The sequence below is a fragment of the Trichoderma reesei genome (assembly GCF_000167675.1).
Source record: "Trichoderma reesei QM6a unplaced genomic scaffold TRIREscaffold_6, whole genome shotgun sequence".
Taxonomy (NCBI): domain Eukaryota; kingdom Fungi; phylum Ascomycota; class Sordariomycetes; order Hypocreales; family Hypocreaceae; genus Trichoderma; species Trichoderma reesei.
Window position 1 is genome coordinate 1,411,054 of NW_006711153.1, and position 19,843 is coordinate 1,430,896.

The window sequence follows — 19,843 nt, forward strand, 5'->3', positions numbered from 1 at the left end:
ATCGAAGCATCTACCTACTTGGACGCTGGCTTCCATCCGGCTCGCCTGGCCTGCTCTTTGTCAATGGCCTCCTTCTCTTCCAGATACGTCTCCAACGTCGTGGGCGCCGTTGTTCCCCAAACTCTCCACGGACCCGCCTCGAACGTAACTGCGTTGACCTGCCTTGAGAGCACCACATATTCCACCTTGTCCTGGATCTTGACGCTTCCGGGGATGGTTTCTCCGGTAGATGCGTCATATCGGGACACCTGCTGCGTAGAGGAGATGGCAACGACCGCCTGCTCAGTCATGAGGTTCTTGTCGTACATGTTGATCTGGTGAATCTGGTGTGCCGTTCTTTTAGGGTAGAAGAGCGGGTTGTTGTACTTGGTCACCTCGAAGTGGACTCGCTCTCTGGGGTTACGGCGATCGATAGCCGCAATGAGCTTCTTTGCGAAATCGTTGACGCAGATCCTCTCCAGAGTCGCCTTATCTCCCGCGGCAAACGCTTCCAGAACTTCCTGGTACAGAGCCTTGGCTGTGGGCGCAATCTTGCCGCGCCGAGCTTTCCACTGGGGTCGAGTCGTCCAGTTGGGCATGGATTTCAGCTTGAAGTTGAGCAAAGAAACGGTCTCAATCACCCAGTGCCTCAACCGGTGCCATTGGTATTGCGCAAAGTCCGCAGGGTTCAGCGGCAGGCGAGACAGCGGAAGGGATACGAACGTGCCTAAAGGTTAGGGATTCGATGTCAGCGAGAGCCAGCAAGAGCCAGCAGAACACGGCAGAGGCAGCCTAGCCTGTGCCTCCTGGCAGGATTGAGCGCAAAGAGCGTGTACGAACCTGGAAACAGCGGCCCCCCTCCATCCTTGAAGTATTCCGCGTTTGCCATCTTCTGCAGCTGCGAGATGCTCTGCTCCTTCGTCATCTTGCTGGAGCCTGCGCGAGCCGCGCGATCCATCTCTCTCATTGTCCTGCTCCGGGAGGGCTGTGTTGCATATTGCCGGACCATCTGCGCAGCCAATGGCCTTGCGGCGCATCTTGAGACAGAGTTTGCTGTGCCGTAACGGAGAGCCGGCGCCGTGAGGGACCGCATCGTGGGAGCGTGAGACATGGCGGCGAGCTGAGCAGTGGAATCTGGGGCGATACGAGCGCAACTGACTGTCTCCCTTTGACAGGCTGTGCTATTTTCGAGCGACGGAAGAGAACGGCAACAGGCTTTCACATCGCCATCGCCAGCATCATCCTACGGAATTCGACGTCTCTAAAATGCCGGCATGGCGTTGAACTTTTGTCGATGACGGCGTAGAAAGAGGACGGGTTAACGATAACCCGAATGCCGGCGCACTTCTCTCTCTCTCTCTCTCACGGCCGGGTCCGGACAACCGTTTGAACGTCCCTCACCTCCCGAAGAGGGCCGAGCATCGCTTCTTCTTGCGCATTGGGCAAAGCAGGATTGACCCGAAGCTTTCCTGCTGCGTGATCCATATAGCTCAGATTCTCTCATGTCACTACACTTTAGGTGAGCCGATTGGCTCGTCCGCTGAAATCCTGCCAGCCTCGATATACCCCGTCAGGGCTTCTTACTCTCCTGCTCTCGCTCTGCCCGTGATGATGAGAGCCACGCAGCCGATGCTCGCCAAGGGCTTCCTGGCGCGGAGCTTTGACGAGCTCAAGAGGCGATCCAGCATAGGTACAGTGCCTTACCCAGGAGCATGTACACTTATCTCGCCGCCCGCGGGGGGCTGGAGAGACGATGTGCATTATATTGACCCGGCTCAGCTAACGTTTGCGTCGCCAGCATGGAACCTCGACGCTGTCAAAGGCCCTTCAGGCCCCCGCGAACTCTACGACTTCCACAGCGCTGATTCGGTCAGCAACTGCATCGTCATGTCCGACACTCTAATTGGCGGCTCCTCTACCAGCCACCTCGACTTTATTACTCCTACGTCTTCGTCCTCGGCGCAAATTTCGGCATCGACGCCGGCACCCTCCTCTTACGCGCGCTTCTACGGCCACATCTCAACTTCACTGCCTTCAGATCGCCTGGCAATCCAGCGAACGGGCTATGCTGCGTTTCGGACGCCGGATCAGCCGCCTACCGCCTTTGGTCGCTCCGTCTGGGATATTGATCCGTATACATATCTTGCATTGCGAGTCAAGTCCGATGGAAGGGCATACTATGTCAATGTCCAGACAGAGAGCGTTGAGCCGACCGATCTGCACCAGCACCGGCTGTTCGCAAAACGTCCTGGGCAATGGGAGACGGTCCTCATTCGATGGAACGACTTTGTACGCACAAATCACGGCTTCGTTGTCGAGCCTCAGACGGAGCTGCTGAGACAAAGAGTCCACACCGTAGGCATTGGGCTGACGGATCGCGTGGAGGGGCCCTTTGAGCTTTGCATTGAGCGGGTTTGGGCGACAAACGGGGCGGAGGAGAAGGCTGCGGCGCAGGGAACGCAGGATGGGGAATTAAAGAACAGGAAAGGTGAGAAAATTCAGTGGTGAGCAATAGCGGCACCTTTGTGGATAGTGCTCTGAGAGGAATGACCAAAGGGGTCTCTTGATCCAGAACACATCGGTGACCATCGTTTGGCCAGCAAGGAAGTGACTGTTGATTGGTGCTCTCCTGGTTCTCTTCGACTTCTGCGTTGTGTATAGGGGTGGCGGTGTCCGGCGGTGAGCTGCTCAGATTTTTGCCTCGGTCTGGCTTGCTGGTCATCGAACACTGGCTTGACCAGTCTTTACTTCCGATGCCGTCAACTGAAGCTGATTCTGATCCACCTGCGTTACGACGTGGGCAATTTCGTAGGGAATGTCGCTTAGATGAGGTGACACTACCTTGTATTACTCATGTATCTAGGCGAAATATCTCAAACTTACCTTCCAATTACCCCATGTACGCTGCGCTCTGTCATGGCTTCATGTTACCTGTCTCGTGAGGAGTTGAATAAGGTACCTAGTGAGTATCAGGAAGATCAAGCAGGTAGCAAGCAGCGAGTGAAGAGCACTACCTATGCATTGGATGCGGCACACTCTCTGCGTAATGTCTAGATATTCGAATTCTGATGGGTATCATTAACCTCGTGTCGAAACCAGGCTTGGGCCTGCTACCATGGCTCTCCTATGCTACCTAAAGACAATTGCCAAACCATTTCAAATTTCCGTTCCCCCATGCCGATATAGTACAAGCCTGTATGTGAACGCAATGCCGAATGAGAAAGAAAAAAGAGCCGTGTCCCCCCTGCCCGCTCCCTTGGGTAGTGCACCGACGTGTGAGCATCGAAGATCGTATCATCAGGTCGCTCGGTTTAAAAGGTGTAGAAGAACTCATTGTGAGGATTGTACTGGTTGTTGGGCTGTGGCAGGCCGGCAGCAGGTATTACTACTAGGTAAGGCACTGGAGCATTAGTGACACTGGTAACTCAAGGTAATAAAGTAGGTAGCTGTCGAGAACTTGTGGGGGAGACAAACCTCTATCGCCCTCGTTCTCCTTGTAGCCCAGCATCTTGTCAAAGTCCCAAGGATTGTCGAGGTCGAACGTATCGCTCTCAGTCATGGTGGCAAAGTAGTCCAGCTGAGGCATCTCGGGCTGGTATGGCTGTGCGGCCGTCGAAGAGGCGTAGTTGTAAATCTGTCGTGGGTCCGGATAGGCAAACTGCAGAGGCAGGTGGCTCACTGCGTTGAGGTCCTCGACCAGATGAGACTTGACTCCAAGAGCCGCAACCCTTTTCTCTTCGTAATGGCCGCCTAGAAGCTCCTTCGCTGCTTGGAATGGATCTGCTTCGACAACTTTCTCGATGCCCCCTAATCTTCTCTCTGGCTCACTCAACCTCTTCCTCTTCTCCCTCCTCCATTCGGAGGTCTTTAGTTCAACTTTTTTTTCCTCCCCATTTCTTTTCTTCTCTCTGTTTTTGTTGCCTTTTTCTTTGATATTTTCCTCTTTTTCTCTCTCTTCTTCTCATCCCTTTTTTAGCCCTTTGTTGTCTTTCCTCAGCTGTTACAATAATAATACAGCGCGTTAGGAAGCAGGAAGACGAGTCTAGGGTTGTGAGAAGAAAAGGTCCCAGTCTCCATCAGAAGCTTGAGTGCCATTCGAACTGTTGTGAGCCCAGCCCTGCTGCCACGCACCCAAGAACATAGTATCGTCTTGAGTTATTCCGAGTTCCGGGTTCGGGATAGAAATAGGAATTTCTCCTACGCCTACGGGGAAAATCTCATTGCCTAGTGGCCACTCGCCAGTTCCAGGAGCGAAACTGTCATGTGAAAGGCCTTGGCCATTAGGTAACGAATAATTTTGGTCTTGTTGGTAGAACTGAGAGTTCGAAGGTATAGCCGTCTCTCCAAATGTCAAATTTCCCTGAGGTTGCGATTCGGATGGCGGCACCATAGCTGCCTGAGCGCCAAAGAGAAGCTGTTGTGGCGGCGGTTGCTGAATTTGAACTGTTGAGTATTGCCCCATGGTGCTCTGTGACTGCGAGTGATATAACAGTGATGCAGCTTCTTGAGGTTGGACATTATCGGTAGGGACTTCAGAGGTAGGTTGATGGTGCCATTCACTTCCAGAAGCTAGAGATGAGAACTGTTAGAGGGGAGATGATAAGCTTCAGAGAAGTAATCATACCGTTGTCAGTGTACTCGTAGACAAATGAAGAACAAAACTTTCGAACATCTTCCTCGGTTTTACACTGGCGGAGATCGAATGTCATGGCCTCTGCGCCATTCAACACGTATGAAAGAGAGATGGCATCCCCTTCCTGACCCTGGACTGTCCAGTGGCCACCGGGGCGTGGCTCCAGGGCTTTGAGAGCAGTAATTGGTGGGAGTTTGGTAGTTGACATGGCTGCGAAAATTGGTGTCCTTCAGAAGTTGGTCAAGGTTGATTATTGAATCAGTTTGCTTCGAGTGGTGATGAAGAAATCCCCAGAGTATGAGGGTATGGGATCAGTGGGATGTTGAAGGTGAGAATAACAGGTCTGCGAAGGGGCCGCCGAGTCCGTGTGGGGTCTTCTTCAGGTTGCTAAGGTTCTACTCTCTGCAAGTGAAATAAAAGTGAAGGATCGAGGTGAATGGACGCTTGTGCCCATGAGTTCACCTCACTTTTAACTCACTCTGCTGCATCTGAGACCCTGCAGAAGTAAGGCGAAAGCTTGTCAGTGGGAAAAGACCCACGGCACCATTTAAATGTTTACGTATGTGGATATCCGCTAAATACGCCTGCTGTTTGTGTTGGCTCTTGCCAAGATCAATTTCAGCTTCTGCCAGTATTTCAAGTCAAACGTTGTCATGAACTACCTCCATGTTGAAATTCTTCATGGATCGTACACTGTCCGTTTGGAATCTCAGATCTGAATCGTATGAAATAACAGAATCGAGCTTTCGCAACTAGATGTCCCAGCAACATTGCGCCCCTGGAAAGTGATAAACTGCAACTGCATTTGTGTGAAACCATTGGCATAAGTGATTGCGCTCTCTGGCGGAACGGACGAAGACATGTTGCTTGATCTTATCCTTTCCATGGAGATCGTATATATTCTGATTTGATGCAAATGGTATGTACATAAATGTCCTTCACGAACTTTCAGGTTGTTCCCAAAGCTAAACTTCACGCGCATCTTGGGTGAAGTACTGCCTCGAACGTCATGCACACCTGGAGAGCATTTTGCTGGTGTGCGAAATGAGGATATCTCCACGGTGGGCGTATTGTTACGAAGATGCACACCCTCTGGCGATGGGCGGGTGGGACTGCTAGATTCTAGCCCCAACACTTCCTTTAGAAGGTACCTAGGTACGCTTGCAAGGTTCCTTAGGAGGTAGCTTGTCGTTGGCAAGCAGAAATACATATTACCTAGTAGTACCTAGGTTTCTACCTTACCTTCTTACATATCAGTAGTACCTAGTCATTTTTCCCCAAGGAGGGAGGGTGAGAAAAGAGAGATAGGTGGGGAGCGCGCACTGACCTGGCGCTAAATAACGGAGGGGCTGGGGGGGCACTATTCAGATTCACTCGCTTTGGGTTGGCAGCTCTCATCAATAAAGGCCAGTAAGTTGAATCACCACGGCACGTTCCGGCTCACTTGTAGCTCACCCTCCACCCACAGCCTTTTCAATTCTTCAAAGCATTACCTAGGCGACCGAAAACTTCCTACCTCTCAAGTTCCTCCTATCTTCCAACTCCTGCATCAACGTTCATATCCCATCTTCTCGCGATATATTACCAGAGCAAGCCCGCACCATCAGTCAACGCAGTCATGGATCTCGCACAGCCGACATCTTCCCAAGATGTGCAGACTGCGGTCTATCTGGCCGGAATCTGGGATGGCCTGAAAGAACAAATAAATCCTTTCCTCCAGATTCTCTGCATCAATGGCAACATCTACCGTATGTTAGATGATTATGGCAGACAATATGTGGCCAGGAAATTCATGTGAGTTCAGTGTTGGCCATTTTGATCTCGGGCTCGATTCTGATATGATATTAGGGAGCATGTAAAGGAAGCTGTCATGTTTTGTCGTGATGGCAATGGAGAAGACCGACACTATCTTGGCGCACCACGGTATTTCATTGCCAATGGTGGTGTTGTGCATTCTCCTGATGGCTTGGAGCCATTCTGGACAATGGACGATGGCTCCATTCGGCTCGAAACCACCGCAGTCTGCTCGATTCCGGCGAAGCCAACCAAGATTCCACGACCTCCCAATGCGTACATTTTGTACCGCAAAGATCGTCACAATCTGGTCAAGGCTGCCAATCCTGGTATCACGAATAACGAGATCTGTAAGCTTGCCCAAAACGAAACGAGCTCCATGTGCTGACGTATGCCTTGACGCAGCTCAAATATTAGGACGAGCTTGGAACCAGGAGTCAAGAGAAGTCCGACAAAGGTACAAGGAGATGTCGGAGGAAATCAAACTTGCCTTGCTTGAGAAGCATCCCGACTACCAATACAAGCCGCGCAAATCCTCCGAGAAACGACGCCGCGCTCGCCGTCAGCAAGGTCATGCTATCATGAGCGAGGCCAATCTTCCAGAGGCCTCCCTTGGCAATGGCACAGCTGCAGATGATCAATCTGTGGCTGCGGCATAATTGGCAAAGGCTAGACACTACGGAAATCTCGCTTCGGTCCTTATAGATTCTGTGAGATATTGTCGCTTGTGCCAATGGTAAGGCCGAAATGATGCTTTTAATGGAACAGCTCATCTAACAGGCCACAGATGATTTCATAGCTAGGCTGAATGCCTCGGGCAGTTTCGGGCATGGTACAAACAGAGTACCACGTCCCTAAAACAGGCGGAACTTTCACCGCTCAGTTTCCTCGACAGCTTTCAGAGGTTTGTAAGTGCACCTTGCTATCTATTTCTCTGGACGGCACAGTAACTGATCATTGTTACATGAACAGTAGTTCTTGCCTTGGTGGACGAGGAAACAGACCACTTCATAGGAAATCTTTTTGGAACGACCTGCAGAGATGTGCAACTACACACCGAGTTACCCAGACTACAAGTTCAGGGCCATGGAGCCTTGGGCGGAGACTACCTAATATCAGAGAGCAAGCTGTGGCTGCCTCTACACCGGGTCAAGCATTGGAATCAGGCTGTGTTTTTCAAGATAGCGAGAGCTTTGGTTGTAATAGGGTTCCATCAGCATACTATGCCGATTGCCTAGTAGGCACTCATAACCGTGGCAACCAAGCCGGACACAGGTCCTTCTAGATCACAGTTCCATATTCTTCGAGATGATAAATTAAAGTCAAATGCTACCATCTACAACCTCCAATCTGCAACTTTGCTTCTCTTTCACACTAGACCTCTCGCCTCCCGTCACTCTGCCAATGATGAACACTAGCATCTCGTATATCGTGAAAGGTTTAGCTACCCTCAAACTTGAGTTGTGGAGATCAACTGATCTCGTTCGGACTACATTGCGGCGACAACTTGAATTGGACACGATAAGGAAAAGGCCAAACTTTGTGAGGTGCTGAGGGCAGTAAGCACGACAGTCTAAAGAGAAAGAAATGCCGCGTTCACTACAGCCATTTGAGGTCTAACAACAAGCTGATTCAACTGCAACAGGCGCTATGTCAAGAAGGTGATCCGTTCCAATCGCTGCTCCAAATGAAAGTACCGCACCGCCACTCAGAGCCTCGTTCTTTCTCGCCGGAGGGACCTAGCGGCCGGGCGCAGATATAGAACGACCTTCCTGTTAGCAAGTGTCAGCCACCAGCTGGTCTGCGCATGTGGTAATTGTACATGCTCGAGTATCGTACTCGCAGTTCACCGGCGAGAAGAGGTAGGTAGTGTGTAGTGAAGGGCGTGCCTCCATCATTGGTACTAGCAGCCAACACCTTCTACTAAAAAGAAGAGGGGTGTGGGCAGGAGACAGGCCTAACGAGTACGAGTAAAGGGAGTCAAAGCAGAAAGCATAAAAATAACTCGGGAATTGCTGCAGCCAGCTTTGGAGCAGCCGATTGAACGAGAAGAAACAGACAAAAAACAGAACAAGGGAATAGCAAGGGGAGGAAAGACCTCAACATACCACAATTGACTCCAGGCCTCTTCGTGACGAGGCTGATGCAGGGTTCATTGTGCTCGCATCGGGGAAGCTTCCGTTTTCCGAGCAGTTTTGACCAGGATTCTTTTGCTAGAATTGGGTCAAATACCCTGTCAACTTCCATCGGAAGGGTGGAGGCTTCCACGGCTGGGTTCAGTCCATCTGGGGGGTCCTCGGGCCAATCATCGCCGCTTCTCTCTAGCGGCAATTTGCCAGTCGCAGAGGTTGGCCCGGCCTGGTGTGACGACAGGCGATCAGAGGGCAGCGCTGCTGCCGCCGCTGTTGTTTGCTCGCAAGAAAACGGGGCGCTGGTGTTGGCGCTGGCAGTCGTGGTGGCGTCGCCGTCTCTTCCCTTCGTCACCCGCTTAGCGGATGAGGGCTGAAAAAAGCCCTGCAGAGTCGTCTGTCCTCTTGTGCCAGCGCGAGAGCTTCTGGCATTCTTCCTTTCCGTAGCGCTCAGACTAGCGCTGCTGCTGCTACTCCTGCTGAGAGTGGTGGCACGAATGGTGGGAGTGGTGCTCGTAATAGCAGCACCGCCGTCGATCGCCTTGTTTCGCTTCGGAGATGGTGGACGAGCACGATCGACACACCCCGCAGCACGTTTTGTGGACGATGGGGTCGATGGCGCCTGTGACCCCAACTGAGCTAGTAGCGGATTTGATCTTGCGGAGTGCCTAGCGTCGCTCAATCCGAGCCCATGATCAGCAGCGTGGCTCGTCTTCGTCTTGCTCTCGAGCTGCTCTGAGCGCGCCGAGTCGCCCGCTGGCTCTCCTTCCGGGGTAGGTTCGCCGGCGCCCAGTGACGAAGAATAGCTCGACGGTCTAACGCCAGCCTTCTTCGTAAACATGTCCCGGATGCTCTGTCGCCGGTCGAATTCAGGAATCAGCTTGGCTGACAAGGGCAGAACGTCCTTCGGGTGCCATTCCCGGAGGCGTCGCCCGTCTCTGTCAAACATGCCGACTGGGTTGACAAGGTGCAAAAGCGACACCTTTTCATTTCCAGTCGTCACGACGTCGGCTAGCGTGGCAAAGACTGGACAGTGATCAGATCCCATCAAGCCTTCTTGAATGTTGGCCTCTGTGAACCAGTCTCTCAACCCGTGGCTGCAGAGCACATAGTCGATGCGGCTGCCGTTGTTGGCCGGTCGTGTGTTTCGCTTCGTATCCCAACATGTGTTCATGCCCTCTCGTGCGGGGTGAAATTCTCTGCACAGATCCCACAGCACAGGCTGCTCCCGCCCTACGTCGCGTTCTCCTTGCACCGTGCCTCCAAAGACCAGATGGTTGAAGAGTCGGCGCGAGGGCAGGTTCATCCACTCCTCCATGCTCAGACCTTCTTTTCGAAGGTTCTCGACAATGTTGGTGGAGTCGGCCTCAGCGCGACTGACGTTCAGGTCCCCCGCCAATATCACCTCCTTGCCTTCAGCGACCAAGTTTCGCACTCTAGCGTCCAGGGCCTGGAGGAACTCCATGCGAAACTCCACCCTTGACTCATCGCGGTTAGCTGGACTGTAAACGCCCAGCAGCACAAAGGCGGGGAATTCGAGAATAACGCATCTACCCTCGGAATCCAGCAGCAGTTCGTCGATGTTTCCTGAGAGTTGCTCCGGCCTGGGGTAACCCCCGATCCGCTGGTCATCGGGTAGGTTTCGAAACTGGGTAGTTGATTTGGGAGGGCAGAGCACACCCAGTATTCCTTCTTCGGCCCTAATGGGTGCACAAGTGGCATTCCGCGTGTAGATGGCAACGCCAGAGTATCCTGGGTACATCGCGTTAACTGCTGTTCGTGCTGTAGTAGGGTGCCAAAGCTGCACCAACAGACCTTTTTTGTGTCTCGGCAGACTAAAGTAGACGTCCCATCCAGGAACCAAAACCATATCGTCCGTCAGGTCCTTACGCTGTATCTTGGTCTCTTGCAGTACGACAATATCGGCTTCCAAAAGATCGAACATAGCCTGGGTGAAGAGTTGTCAGCAGCGTCCAATCTACTCTTGGGCGCGTCCGCCTCCATGACCATAACAGACCTGAAATGTACGCTTTTCTCTCCATGGCTGGTACCCAAATGGGTTTCTGTTCCTGTGTGAGCATCCAGAACCGCTGGAAACGCTTGCCGCTGACTCAAGATCTTCAGATAAGGCGAGACGAACCTAATGCCGTTAACTTGAGTCTCTGTTAGCGAGTTGCTATAGCCAAAGGCTATCAAGTCAATCGAAAGGGGGGGGGGGGGGGGGCAAACCATTCCACGTCGTAATGCGAAATCCCATCTTATCTCGGAGGAGTGGTCGATTGTCGAGATCTATAACAGTCTAACAGCTCTACCACGAGGTGTCGCAACCAGAACATCCCGGTCCAGTAGATTCACCACACGTGATCGAAATTTGCTGGCGGCAAGAGCGAGTGCTGCTGAGAGAAGGCTTAAGTGTATGTCCGACGCTGAACGGCGTTCGGAATCTGTTGCACTGGGGAAATTGGCGCGCGTTGGTAGCTTGCACATGCTCATACGCGCTGCCAAGGCACTGCATCTCAAGGCGCAGGAGATGTCGTCTGGGGAAGATGATGGAGCCGCCCCACGTATCGAGGCAGCTCTCACACATGATGTGCTCGCGAATACGTCACGAGGTCACGTGACTGATCGAAACAGAGTGGCGCCTGGAGATTGAGGCATCCATGAGCAGCTCTAGCCGAGCTCCATCGAATATGACCTGATCTCACATTCTGCACCCATTTCCGAGACTTGAACGTCGCCGTCGAATTCGAACCGCCCACGATGTTTGCTGCCCGACAGATCACCCGCACCGCCCCGCGCTTTGCTGCGCAGCTGCGCACTCCCATGCAGCGCCGCTTTGCCAGCACTGCTGAGAACGAGTTCATCGCTGAGCGCCAGCACATCAAGGAACACGCCAAGAGCACCACTGGTGAGTGCCCATGGCCACGGACGCCCCGTTTGCGCTTGAAAGCAGCTGTCTAACTCTGTGTGTCTAGAGCTCTGGAAGAAGATCTCCATCTAGTACGTCTGCTATATCCGTCCTCGACTGAGCGAAATTTCTCCTTGCCTTGTCCAGCTTTCAATGAGGGGAAAACAGCTGGAATGCGTCGGGCTCGTTCGGATCGATGAGGAGAGGGCTAACAAGACCGAAGCGGCGTTGTCCCTGCACTTGTTGTCGCTGCTGCCAATGCGTACTGGCTGTGGAACGAACACTGGGAGCACTGGAGCCATCTTCCCCCTCTGCCAGAGCGCACTGAGTACCCCTACCAGAACATCCGCACCAAGAACTTCCAGTGGGGTGATGGTGATAAGGTGAGTCGTCCTCCCCACTGTGCTATTGAACTGCATGCTAACAGATAGCAGACTCTTTTGTAAGTTCATTATGCGCTCGTCACGCAGGGGTGTTCCCCTCCTGCGATGTGCTTACCTTTTCTGTATCATGAGACGGGAGGTGTGCGCTAACCACATTGCAACACGAAAGCTGGAACGACAAGGTCAACTACCACAACAAGGACAAGACCAAATAAGCTGGAATAGGCGGTTCTTGGAGGCAAATTGCTGATAACTGTAGACTTCTCTTTTTTGGAACCACTGTGTATATTTCTGTTGGAGCTCGAATTGACGATCCCGTGGCTGGATTGTGAGAGTTGAATTAGGATGGCCTTTGAACAATCCTTTCGCACCTGCCTGGGTACCTACATACCTACATACACCTCGTACAAACAATCCCGCGGAATCTCAATCCCACGAGTTAATGTCGACGTAGGTATTCATATTAGCAGCAAGGTAGAATTGGCTGGTGGAAGATGCTCCGAAGAAATCCCGCTGCCAATCAGCGATAAAGGAAAGTCTCCGTTCCGCCCAATTCTACAGGTCGCTACAACTGCCCGAGGTGCTCCTGCCCCGAGGCATGAGGGATGTCAGGTTACATAAGCCATTTGGGACTTTCACGATAGCTGCTCAAGCGGCTTCGAACGCGTCTGGGTAGAACCACACACCGATGCTTGCCTTCCCCAGCATGACAGCGTCAAAGAATATCTAATCAGAGACGTCGCTTGACCTCTGCATCTCTGTTCCCCTGCCTTATTCTACATGAACGCGAAGCTTCACACGCTGAACTGCCGGGTTGTCTGCAATATGGAGAAGCTTTGAGCTTTACGTCCCCGGGCCTATCACTCTTCTATTCCTCTTGGTACAAGATCCGGCGCTGGATATCCGTCGCCCGTCGTCCGTCGCTCTAGTCAAGACCAGAAGCTTCCCAACGCTTGCCAAGTATGGCGCGATACCTTACGCCAGCCAAGGTTGGCCTTCTCGTTCTGGTCGAGCTCTATGTCGAGGAGGCGATTCCCAGTGATGCAGTCGTGCCTGTGCTGTCGTTCATTGCATCTCAAATCACGGGCTACGACCCGAACGGGCCTTCTGCAAGCCAGACGACGAGGTGGACAAAGGCTGAGCGTGCCGTCAGCCTGGTCATCTCGATCAAGGACTTCGAGAAGCTGCTGAGCAGCTATCCGTTTCTCAAGGGCCTACCCGGGAAGCGGCTGTGGGACCAGTTCCTCAACAAGCTCTGGGGCATCGACTCGCTCTATGCCCTCGAAGGATTTTTCGACCAACTTTCGTCGGCACTACCCAAAACAAAGGACGACCTCCGGAAAGAAGGTTCGGATCCCGACCAGCCTGAGTCGGGTGTCAAACTCGCCCCCAACTCCCCTTTGGGTGCTTTCGTCCGCAGGGCCCGCCTTGAATACCAACGTTTGCACTTTCATGACTGCACTGAGCTATGGAAGGACTTTGTCCGCTACCGACAGCCGACATCTCACTACCAGAAGCGAAAGAATCCAGAGTTCAGCAGGTACAGCTTCGACAATGTGCTGTTGCGCGGAGAACTGGAGGACTGGGATGTCGACAAAGTGGCGAGCCTGGCGTCGGTGGCATACGGCGACATGTTGGCCGGGGATCACACTGGGACTCTTCCCGTCAGCATAGACGACGTCGAGAACTTGTTAGATTTTCAGATCGAGCAGATGCAGAGTAAGTTGGCCGACGAGGAGGCCTTTCCATGGGGGGCCGCTGTCATGCGTGCAAAGCTAACATTGAGACCTGGAGAATACGGCAACAGAATACCCTTGGAAATCCGGCACCAGTTTCACGACCTCCTCAACGACAGCTTCCTGGTCCCAAGCCTTACGCACTACATCACGTAAGTCCCCGCTCTGCTTTTCTATGCTATGTTTCGCGACGATGCTGAATATGCCCTTAGCTTCCTTGACGCCTGGAGAGCCGGGGACTACCCAACGGCATTCGACTTCTTGCACAGGTACTTTGACTACACAATGCAGCACCGAGATCGATCCTTCTACCAGTATGCCTTGATGAACTTGGCTGTGTTGCAAGCCGACTTTGGCTGCTATAAGGAGGCCATGACGGCGATGCTGGAGACAGTAGCCACGGCGAGGGAAAACCGAGACATGACTTGCCTCAACTTCTCTCTCAATTGGCTGTTTCACTTTGGACAGGCACACCCAGATCTCATCCGTGACCTCCGTTCGGACAACTTGCTGGGCACGGGCAAGGAAACCATGGCATTCCTCCGAGTCAAGGCACGAGAGGCTGGGATGTGGACCCTTTGGAGCTCCGTGCTGCTCAGCGAGGCAAAACTCTGCCTGATTAACGGCGACAGCATAGCCACCGCTCTCGAGCACATGGTGCGGAGCTCACAGATCATTGTAGAGAAAAATATGAAGGGCATGTTTGGAGCACAGCTGGGGCTCTACTCGTCGCTCTGGGGAAGGCTGGGATTGGGCTATCTCTCCGCCGTGTCGTGTGAGATTTTCCTGCGGTGCCACACGTACCACTCCATGTTCGATGATGAGCTCAAGATTTTGAGCCGATTTTCTCTCGCACTCCTTGACCAAGGAAAATATCGCGAGGCCATGGAAATCCTCGACAAGGCTGACGAGAACTCCTTACGTTCATGGAAGCCCAACCAGTATTGGTACAAGTATAGGGGATTCGTTCGGCTCAGGAGAGACTTGCATCACAACAACTTGGACGGCGCAGAGCAGCTCTTGGACCAGTATCTCCAGTCCAAAGCTGATGATTTCGAGCCAGACCTGGCCCTCGTGATTGATACTGCTCACATAGACTACTTGACCCGACGTGGAGACTTGTCGTTGGCTTTCAGCAAGGTAGACAAGATGATGTCGGACCTCCAAGAGGAGAACAGGGACATATGTCTGCGCGTCAGAGCACTCCTTGTCAAGGTTTCCCTGTTGGATCGATGCGGGCGGCCACAGCGTGCGTTTTCCTTGGCCCTACGAGCGGCGAACCTATCTCTACGTGCGCGTCTGATATCCCTGCTCTGGGCCGCAATCGGCGCAATATCCAACATCTTGGTCTCCATGGGCGAGTTTAAAGCCGCGGCGCAGCTCCTCACCGCCATATTGCCACGGAGTCTCGAGTGTGAATCTCCAGCTCTCACGGCTAAACTGTATGCATACCTTGCTGACGCTAACATGGGCTTGGCCGGTCAGACCCAGAGTGACACCAAGACTGGCGACGGCGAAGCAGCCCTGGGACGGGAGCACGAGATTAGAGTGGTCGAGACCGCCAAGGCGGTTATCAAACGGCGCGATGAATATCTAAAGAGGGCGGCCACGGCGGTCCAGAGAGCGTTTGATGAGTATTCCAGTATTGAGGATGTCAAGAGCCAGTGTGAGATGATGGCGAAGAAGGCCGTCATCATGAAGGTAATGGGGGACATGGCTCTAGCAGCAGACTACGCCGCAGCATATGTTGAGCTTAGAAAGAAGGCCGAGTCTTGGGGGCTTGATCGAGGAGAAACGAGATAGCACCTTGGCTTAGTAGAGGCGGCAGGCCGAGATAAGTGATAGTGAAGAAGAAAGCATTTAGCACGAGACGTCGTACTCTCTATGGAACAGAAACAAGCAACCCAAGATACACGATTAGGGTGCCACTGAAACAGACAAGCATCGATTTCAACTGCCAGGATATCAAGCATACATCGGCCAACGTGTTGTAGCGTTCGATTTGGCCGCTCTTTATTCCTCCTGATAGGAGATCTTCCGCATTTCTCCAAGCCGGTGTCTTGCGGCAGCAAGCGCATTCTCCAATTGCAATATCTCGACCTGCGGGGGAAAAGGCGGAAAGAAGTCGACCTCGTTAGCCCATCCTCAACAACGCCATGCGGTGGGAACAAATGATGGCTTACCTGTTGCTCCATCTCGCGAACCTTGAACTCGTGTGCCCCAAGCTTGGAATAATCGACCTGGTCCTCTTCCTGGCCTCGCTCGCGAATCATGTTCTGAACCTGGCGCACCAGCGATCGGCATGCTGCTCCGACAGCTTTGCTTGCCTGCTCCAGATGATCCTGGCTCTTGGACATGAAGCCCGCCTTGACTCGGCTTGCCGCCACCAGCTGCGCCGTCGACGCGGCCACGTCGTTGGATGCGACAATCAGCTGTTCCGGGCTGTTGCGGTTCGACAGCACTCCGTCGGCCGTCTCGATGAGCGTGTTGGTCGACGAGGCTACCGCCTTCGCCGCCGAGATGAGGCCTTCGGTCCACCTATTGTTCTTCTTGTAAAAGGCCGTCCGCGATGACGAGCCTCGCCCAGCCTGCACAATCTCCTGCTGCGTAGCCGTAGCGGCGCGAATCAGCTCGGCAATGGCCGTCGTGATGGCTGTCGCGGCATCCAAGATGGAGTCGTGCACCCTGACCTCGTACGTGGTGTAGCCGTCGCGGGGCTTGTTCTTCAGTTTGGCAAGACGAGCTGCGGCTGCCGCAATCGCGTCAGCCGCTTTGCTCAGCTCCGAGTCTACCAGGTCTCCCAGGTCTCCCTTGTTGTTCATCAGCTTTCCATAGCCCGGCGCGAGACCCTCAACGAGCTTGTTGAGCTTCTGCAGCTTCATCTGCACATCGTTGTTACTGTTGATGACGACGTCCGTCTTCTGGAGCGGCTCCAGCCCCTCCAGGCGGAAGCTCTGCAGGCCCCTGAAGAACTGCACCGTGGATTGGGCCGATTGCCTCGCGCCCTGCATCAAGGCATCCGCCTTTTTGTCGTCCGTCGCCAGGCGGACCACGCCCTTTGTGTTGCTACATACATCCGCAACAGCTCCGGCAAAGACGTTGATCGCCTTGATCAGTTCGGAGTGTGTGCTATTCGGACCGTCGGCGATGAAGTTGTTGAAAGCGGTGGCAAACTCCATTGCGCTCCCAGACGCCTTCTCAATCTGGGAGAGAACATACGACGGCGACGCATTCTGATTGCCCGCCTGCATAGACGAGTCCAGTTCGTACAGAGCGTCATCCACCCGCGAGACCCCAGCTTGCAGCACCGAGTCAATCATGTCGTTGATCTTGTCCAGGTTCGACAGAATCAGGGCGTCGATTTGACCATCGAGCGCATGGTCCGTCTCTCCCTGGTTCTGTTTGAGCTCGTTCAGCTCGATCAGTGTCTGGTCCATCCCGGCCTTGTACACCTCAAGCTCTTCTTCCTTTTCGCGCAGGAGCTGCTCCAGATCGGAATCGCCGTTGCGGATCTTGCTCTGTGCCTCCTCCAACGCCCGCGACTTGATTCGCAGTGCCTCTTCCAAGTCGCTCATCTCACGGTTGTATTTGGAGAGCATCGTGGAGAGCTCGTTGCCCTTGCTGCGCTCAAGATTGTCCGCTCTCTCTTGTGCCAGGCGCAGCTCTCGCTTGAGTTTCTCCACCTCGTCTTTGCTGCTCCCAGTGGCTCGGTCCTTGTCGTGCAGAGCTCGGTCGCGCTCTCGGATCATATCGGCCAGCTCGAGATTTTTCGTCTTGATCTCCCGCTCGAGCTTTTCGCGCTTCTCGATGGCTTCCTGAGCGCTTGCTGCCTTGAGTTGCACCGCCTTGAACTTCTGCAGTAGATCCAGGTGTTCGTGCCGCAGTTGAGAGTACAGCTTCGCGAGAGACTCGTACTTGGATCTCCAGGTATTGACTTGCTCTTGCAACGCTTTGATCTGGTCATCCTTGCTACTCATCTGGTGGCCGTAGCTGTTCTGAATCTGCATCAGCTCGCCTTCAAGCGCCTTGACGCGCTGATCGTACTGCTGCAGCATCAACTGGTCACGCTCGTATTGGGCTCGCGCGTTGAGGTTCTCTCGCTCGAGTTCGGCCAGGCGACCTTGAGTCTGCCATTGCGCTTGCTGTGCGATCAGCGCCTCCTGTTCCCGCTGTTGCTGTTCCATCAACCGGCGCTGCTGGTCTTCGAACTCGCGCTGAGCCTGCTGCTGCGCCTGCTGCTGGGCTAGGATAGCAGCGCGCTGGCGCTCTTCGAGGACTCGCTGCTGTTCCTCATATTCGCGGTTTTGGCGGTCTAGCTCGCCCTTCCAAAACTCGGAAATTTCGTCTGGTTCGTCCGATTTGGGAGCGGGTGCAGGAGACGGCTGGCGCTCGATTTCTTGCTTGGGTCTTGCAGGCAAGGCCGGGGCGTCATCGTCAGTAGCAAGGAGGTTTGGCGGATCTTGAGGCAATTTGGGAATCGTAATGAGGCTCGTCAGGTACCGAAGATTGGAGCATTCGTAGTAGAATTTGACGAGCCGATAATGCTGAGCATCGTACCGCTGACGAAGAGGCTGCAGTGCATCGTCATCGCCAGTGACTGTTGCGTGCATCCGAAGTCAGCAATGAGACTCTGCAGATAAGGGGGTTTAGGGTCTTCTCACTCGAGTGCATGGCACGCAGCATGCTGGTGATGAACTTGTAGATGCCGTAGCTCTCTTGTACCAATGGCACAAGGGCTGCGATTCGGCATTCATTGTTCCCAACGTTTCTGAAGTGCGAGAAGATCAATTTCTGAAACTGCTCTATCTTGTCTTGCAGCACCATCAAATCGGAAATGGTCTCGTATCCTTCGTTCGGGTCGTTGATTGCCTTGAGGCTGAGGTACTCTTCGTACTCAAAGGTTCCATTGAACTCAGGGTGCTGGTGGTGAAAAGACAGCTTTGCCAGAAGATAGTATACGTATTCCCGTATCAGGGGCCCATAACCGCGAACTCCTTCCCCGCTCATTCCGCGGTTCAGGGAATCAATCCACCCACGGTTGGCCATTGCTTCTTTCAGGGCTGAAGGATGGCCTTCCTGCAGCACTTTGTGAACGGTAATCAGGGCCTTAAATGTCTGGACTTCGTCGGCAAGAATAGGTTGGCTTCGGGCGGACATTCTGATGTCAGCACGAAGCACAGCGGAATGGACGCAGACCGGCTGGGGGATATAGGGAAGAGAAGATGCGTCCCAAGTCAACTTACACCTTCATGCCCGCCCAGAAGGCTTGCGAGGATCGGTGATCCCACGTATACACGATGCACGCTCGCACATGCTTGCGCTTGGGGGAGATCTCTTCGGGACTGGTAGCCTTCTTGATGCTTACCGCCAGCTCCTGGTCGGTCCTAGTTTGGCGGACGCGGGTAAGCAGGCGTCGTCAAACATGCAGGCAGCTTCACATCTTCAAGGGAGGGCGCGTAACAAACTTTGTATGTTCGGTCGTGCGTATGGAGGCCATGGTGGGCGGAACGAAGCTCAACGAGCTCGGCGGCGGAGCTTGGATAGGGAGGCACACGGAGGTGGACTCTCAAGGCGAACACTCGAAACAAAGGAGGAACAGCGATCGGGACAGGCAAGACGAGGGTATCAAGAGCCTCTTAGTAGCAGAGCTACCCTTGATTCTCAATATTGATCCGCCCAGGCTGCAGCACACAGAGTGGCAGAGCTGTCGCAGTTCGGATTGGTAGGAAGAGACGCAGAGGATATGCCATTGAAGCTGCGGACAAGGCGAGCATCGTCACCATGTGGGGCGCAGCGGGCCATTAATTACCTGGACCGAGGCGGTGTTAATTTAATCCGCTTACAACGTCCAAGAATCCGGCTCTTCCAGGGTAAGGGACCTGTACAGTAATCGTCTCCAACCTTTGGTACCTACCTATGTATGACACCTGTATGCGCCTTCGAGTATACATATCGCTATCAAACACCCTTATACACTCATATGAAGTATCTACCTGGAAGATACAGAAGGAGAGCAGCGTTGCTTGGTAGATGGAGTGATTCTCATCATTTCTTGAGCATGAAGCTACAGTCTTGCGTAGGTTTAGGCGTGACATATATGTTTCCTTCACAGTATCAGTGGCTCGGCCATCGTCCTTGAGGTGGTGATTATCTCTTGTCGGTAAATGAGACGCTGTCTTCTCTTCTGAGGATAATGACAAGCTGTATATGAAAGAGACTGGGTGTGTGCTTTGAGCAGTCAATCCACCAACACCACCCTTCGTTATGTAGGTAGAGTGAGA

General features: G+C 53.4%; 8 protein-coding genes across 8 annotated transcripts; 4 read left to right on the plus strand and 4 right to left on the minus strand.

Annotated features, from left to right (window-relative positions):
* Nucleotides 1-14: 14 nt before the first annotated feature.
* On the minus strand, nucleotides 15-988 carry TRIREDRAFT_59579 (uncharacterized protein; the record flags this gene model as incomplete). Its single annotated transcript, XM_006964304.1, has 2 exons — nucleotides 15-706; nucleotides 820-988. The coding sequence occupies 2 exons, from the start codon at nucleotides 986-988 to the stop codon at nucleotides 15-17; spliced, it is 861 nt and encodes a 286-aa protein (XP_006964366.1).
* A 620-nt stretch (nucleotides 989-1,608) lies between these two features.
* TRIREDRAFT_76930 (uncharacterized protein) lies at nucleotides 1,609-2,877 on the plus strand (the record flags this gene model as incomplete). Its single annotated transcript, XM_006964151.1, has 2 exons — nucleotides 1,609-1,669; nucleotides 1,778-2,877. The coding sequence occupies 2 exons, from the start codon at nucleotides 1,609-1,611 to the stop codon at nucleotides 2,485-2,487; spliced, it is 771 nt and encodes a 256-aa protein (XP_006964213.1). The 3' UTR covers nucleotides 2,488-2,877.
* A 413-nt stretch (nucleotides 2,878-3,290) lies between these two features.
* Nucleotides 3,291-4,820, minus strand: TRIREDRAFT_106181 (uncharacterized protein; the record flags this gene model as incomplete). Its single annotated transcript, XM_006964305.1, has 4 exons — nucleotides 3,291-3,403; nucleotides 3,454-3,855; nucleotides 4,111-4,548; nucleotides 4,604-4,820. 4 exons carry the CDS (start codon nucleotides 4,818-4,820, stop codon nucleotides 3,291-3,293), a joined length of 1,170 nt encoding a protein of 389 aa, XP_006964367.1.
* Nucleotides 4,821-6,230: 1,410 nt separating this feature from the next.
* Nucleotides 6,231-7,065, plus strand: mata1 (mating type protein MATa1; the record flags this gene model as incomplete). The annotated part of the gene is made up of 3 exons (XM_006964152.1): nucleotides 6,231-6,407; nucleotides 6,462-6,756; nucleotides 6,812-7,065. 3 exons carry the CDS (start codon nucleotides 6,231-6,233, stop codon nucleotides 7,063-7,065), a joined length of 726 nt encoding a protein of 241 aa, XP_006964214.1.
* A 994-nt stretch (nucleotides 7,066-8,059) lies between these two features.
* Nucleotides 8,060-10,600, minus strand: TRIREDRAFT_59147 (DNA lyase; the record flags this gene model as incomplete). Its single annotated transcript, XM_006964306.1, has 6 exons — nucleotides 8,060-8,174; nucleotides 8,511-8,639; nucleotides 8,778-8,939; nucleotides 9,171-10,287; nucleotides 10,351-10,483; nucleotides 10,553-10,600. Coding segments are annotated over 6 exons (1,704 nt in total), but the record flags the coding sequence as incomplete, so codon positions are not given.
* A 686-nt stretch (nucleotides 10,601-11,286) lies between these two features.
* TRIREDRAFT_121275 (uncharacterized protein) lies at nucleotides 11,287-12,147 on the plus strand. The gene is made up of 5 exons (XM_006964153.1): nucleotides 11,287-11,443; nucleotides 11,511-11,535; nucleotides 11,667-11,826; nucleotides 11,878-11,885; nucleotides 11,996-12,147. The coding sequence occupies exons 1-5, from the start codon at nucleotides 11,296-11,298 to the stop codon at nucleotides 12,039-12,041; spliced, it is 387 nt and encodes a 128-aa protein (XP_006964215.1). The 5' UTR covers nucleotides 11,287-11,295; the 3' UTR covers nucleotides 12,042-12,147.
* Nucleotides 12,148-12,788: 641 nt separating this feature from the next.
* TRIREDRAFT_59296 (uncharacterized protein) lies at nucleotides 12,789-15,365 on the plus strand (the record flags this gene model as incomplete). Its single annotated transcript, XM_006964154.1, has 4 exons — nucleotides 12,789-13,545; nucleotides 13,621-13,714; nucleotides 13,775-15,054; nucleotides 15,112-15,365. The coding sequence occupies 4 exons, from the start codon at nucleotides 12,789-12,791 to the stop codon at nucleotides 15,363-15,365; spliced, it is 2,385 nt and encodes a 794-aa protein (XP_006964216.1).
* A 77-nt stretch (nucleotides 15,366-15,442) lies between these two features.
* On the minus strand, nucleotides 15,443-19,225 carry TRIREDRAFT_121276 (transmembrane actin-binding-like protein). The gene is made up of 5 exons (XM_006964307.1): nucleotides 19,028-19,225; nucleotides 18,806-18,946; nucleotides 18,224-18,705; nucleotides 15,746-18,159; nucleotides 15,443-15,662 (listed from the first exon to the last, which is right to left on the minus strand). The coding sequence occupies exons 1-5, from the start codon at nucleotides 19,057-19,059 to the stop codon at nucleotides 15,576-15,578; spliced, it is 3,156 nt and encodes a 1,051-aa protein (XP_006964369.1). The 5' UTR covers nucleotides 19,060-19,225; the 3' UTR covers nucleotides 15,443-15,575.
* Nucleotides 19,226-19,843: the final 618 nt, after the last annotated feature.

Coding starts and splice junctions, on each gene's coding strand:
- TRIREDRAFT_121275 (XM_006964153.1), top strand. CDS start 11,296: ATGTTTGCTGCCCGACAGATCACCCGCACCGCCCCGCGCTTTGCTGCG. Junction 11,444..11,510: donor ACACGCCAAGAGCACCACTG/GTGAGTGCCCAT, acceptor CTGTGTGTCTAG/AGCTCTGGAAGAAGATCTCC. Junction 11,536..11,666: donor TGGAAGAAGATCTCCATCTA/GTACGTCTGCTA, acceptor ACAAGACCGAAG/CGGCGTTGTCCCTGCACTTG.
- TRIREDRAFT_121276 (XM_006964307.1), bottom strand. CDS start 19,059: ATGGCCTCCATACGCACGACCGAACATACAAA. Junction 18,160..18,223: donor GCTGCGTGCCATGCACTCGA/GTGAGAAGACCC, acceptor TGCACGCAACAG/TCACTGGCGATGACGATGCA. Junction 15,663..15,745: donor TTCGCGAGATGGAGCAACAG/GTAAGCCATCAT, acceptor TTTCCCCCGCAG/GTCGAGATATTGCAATTGGA.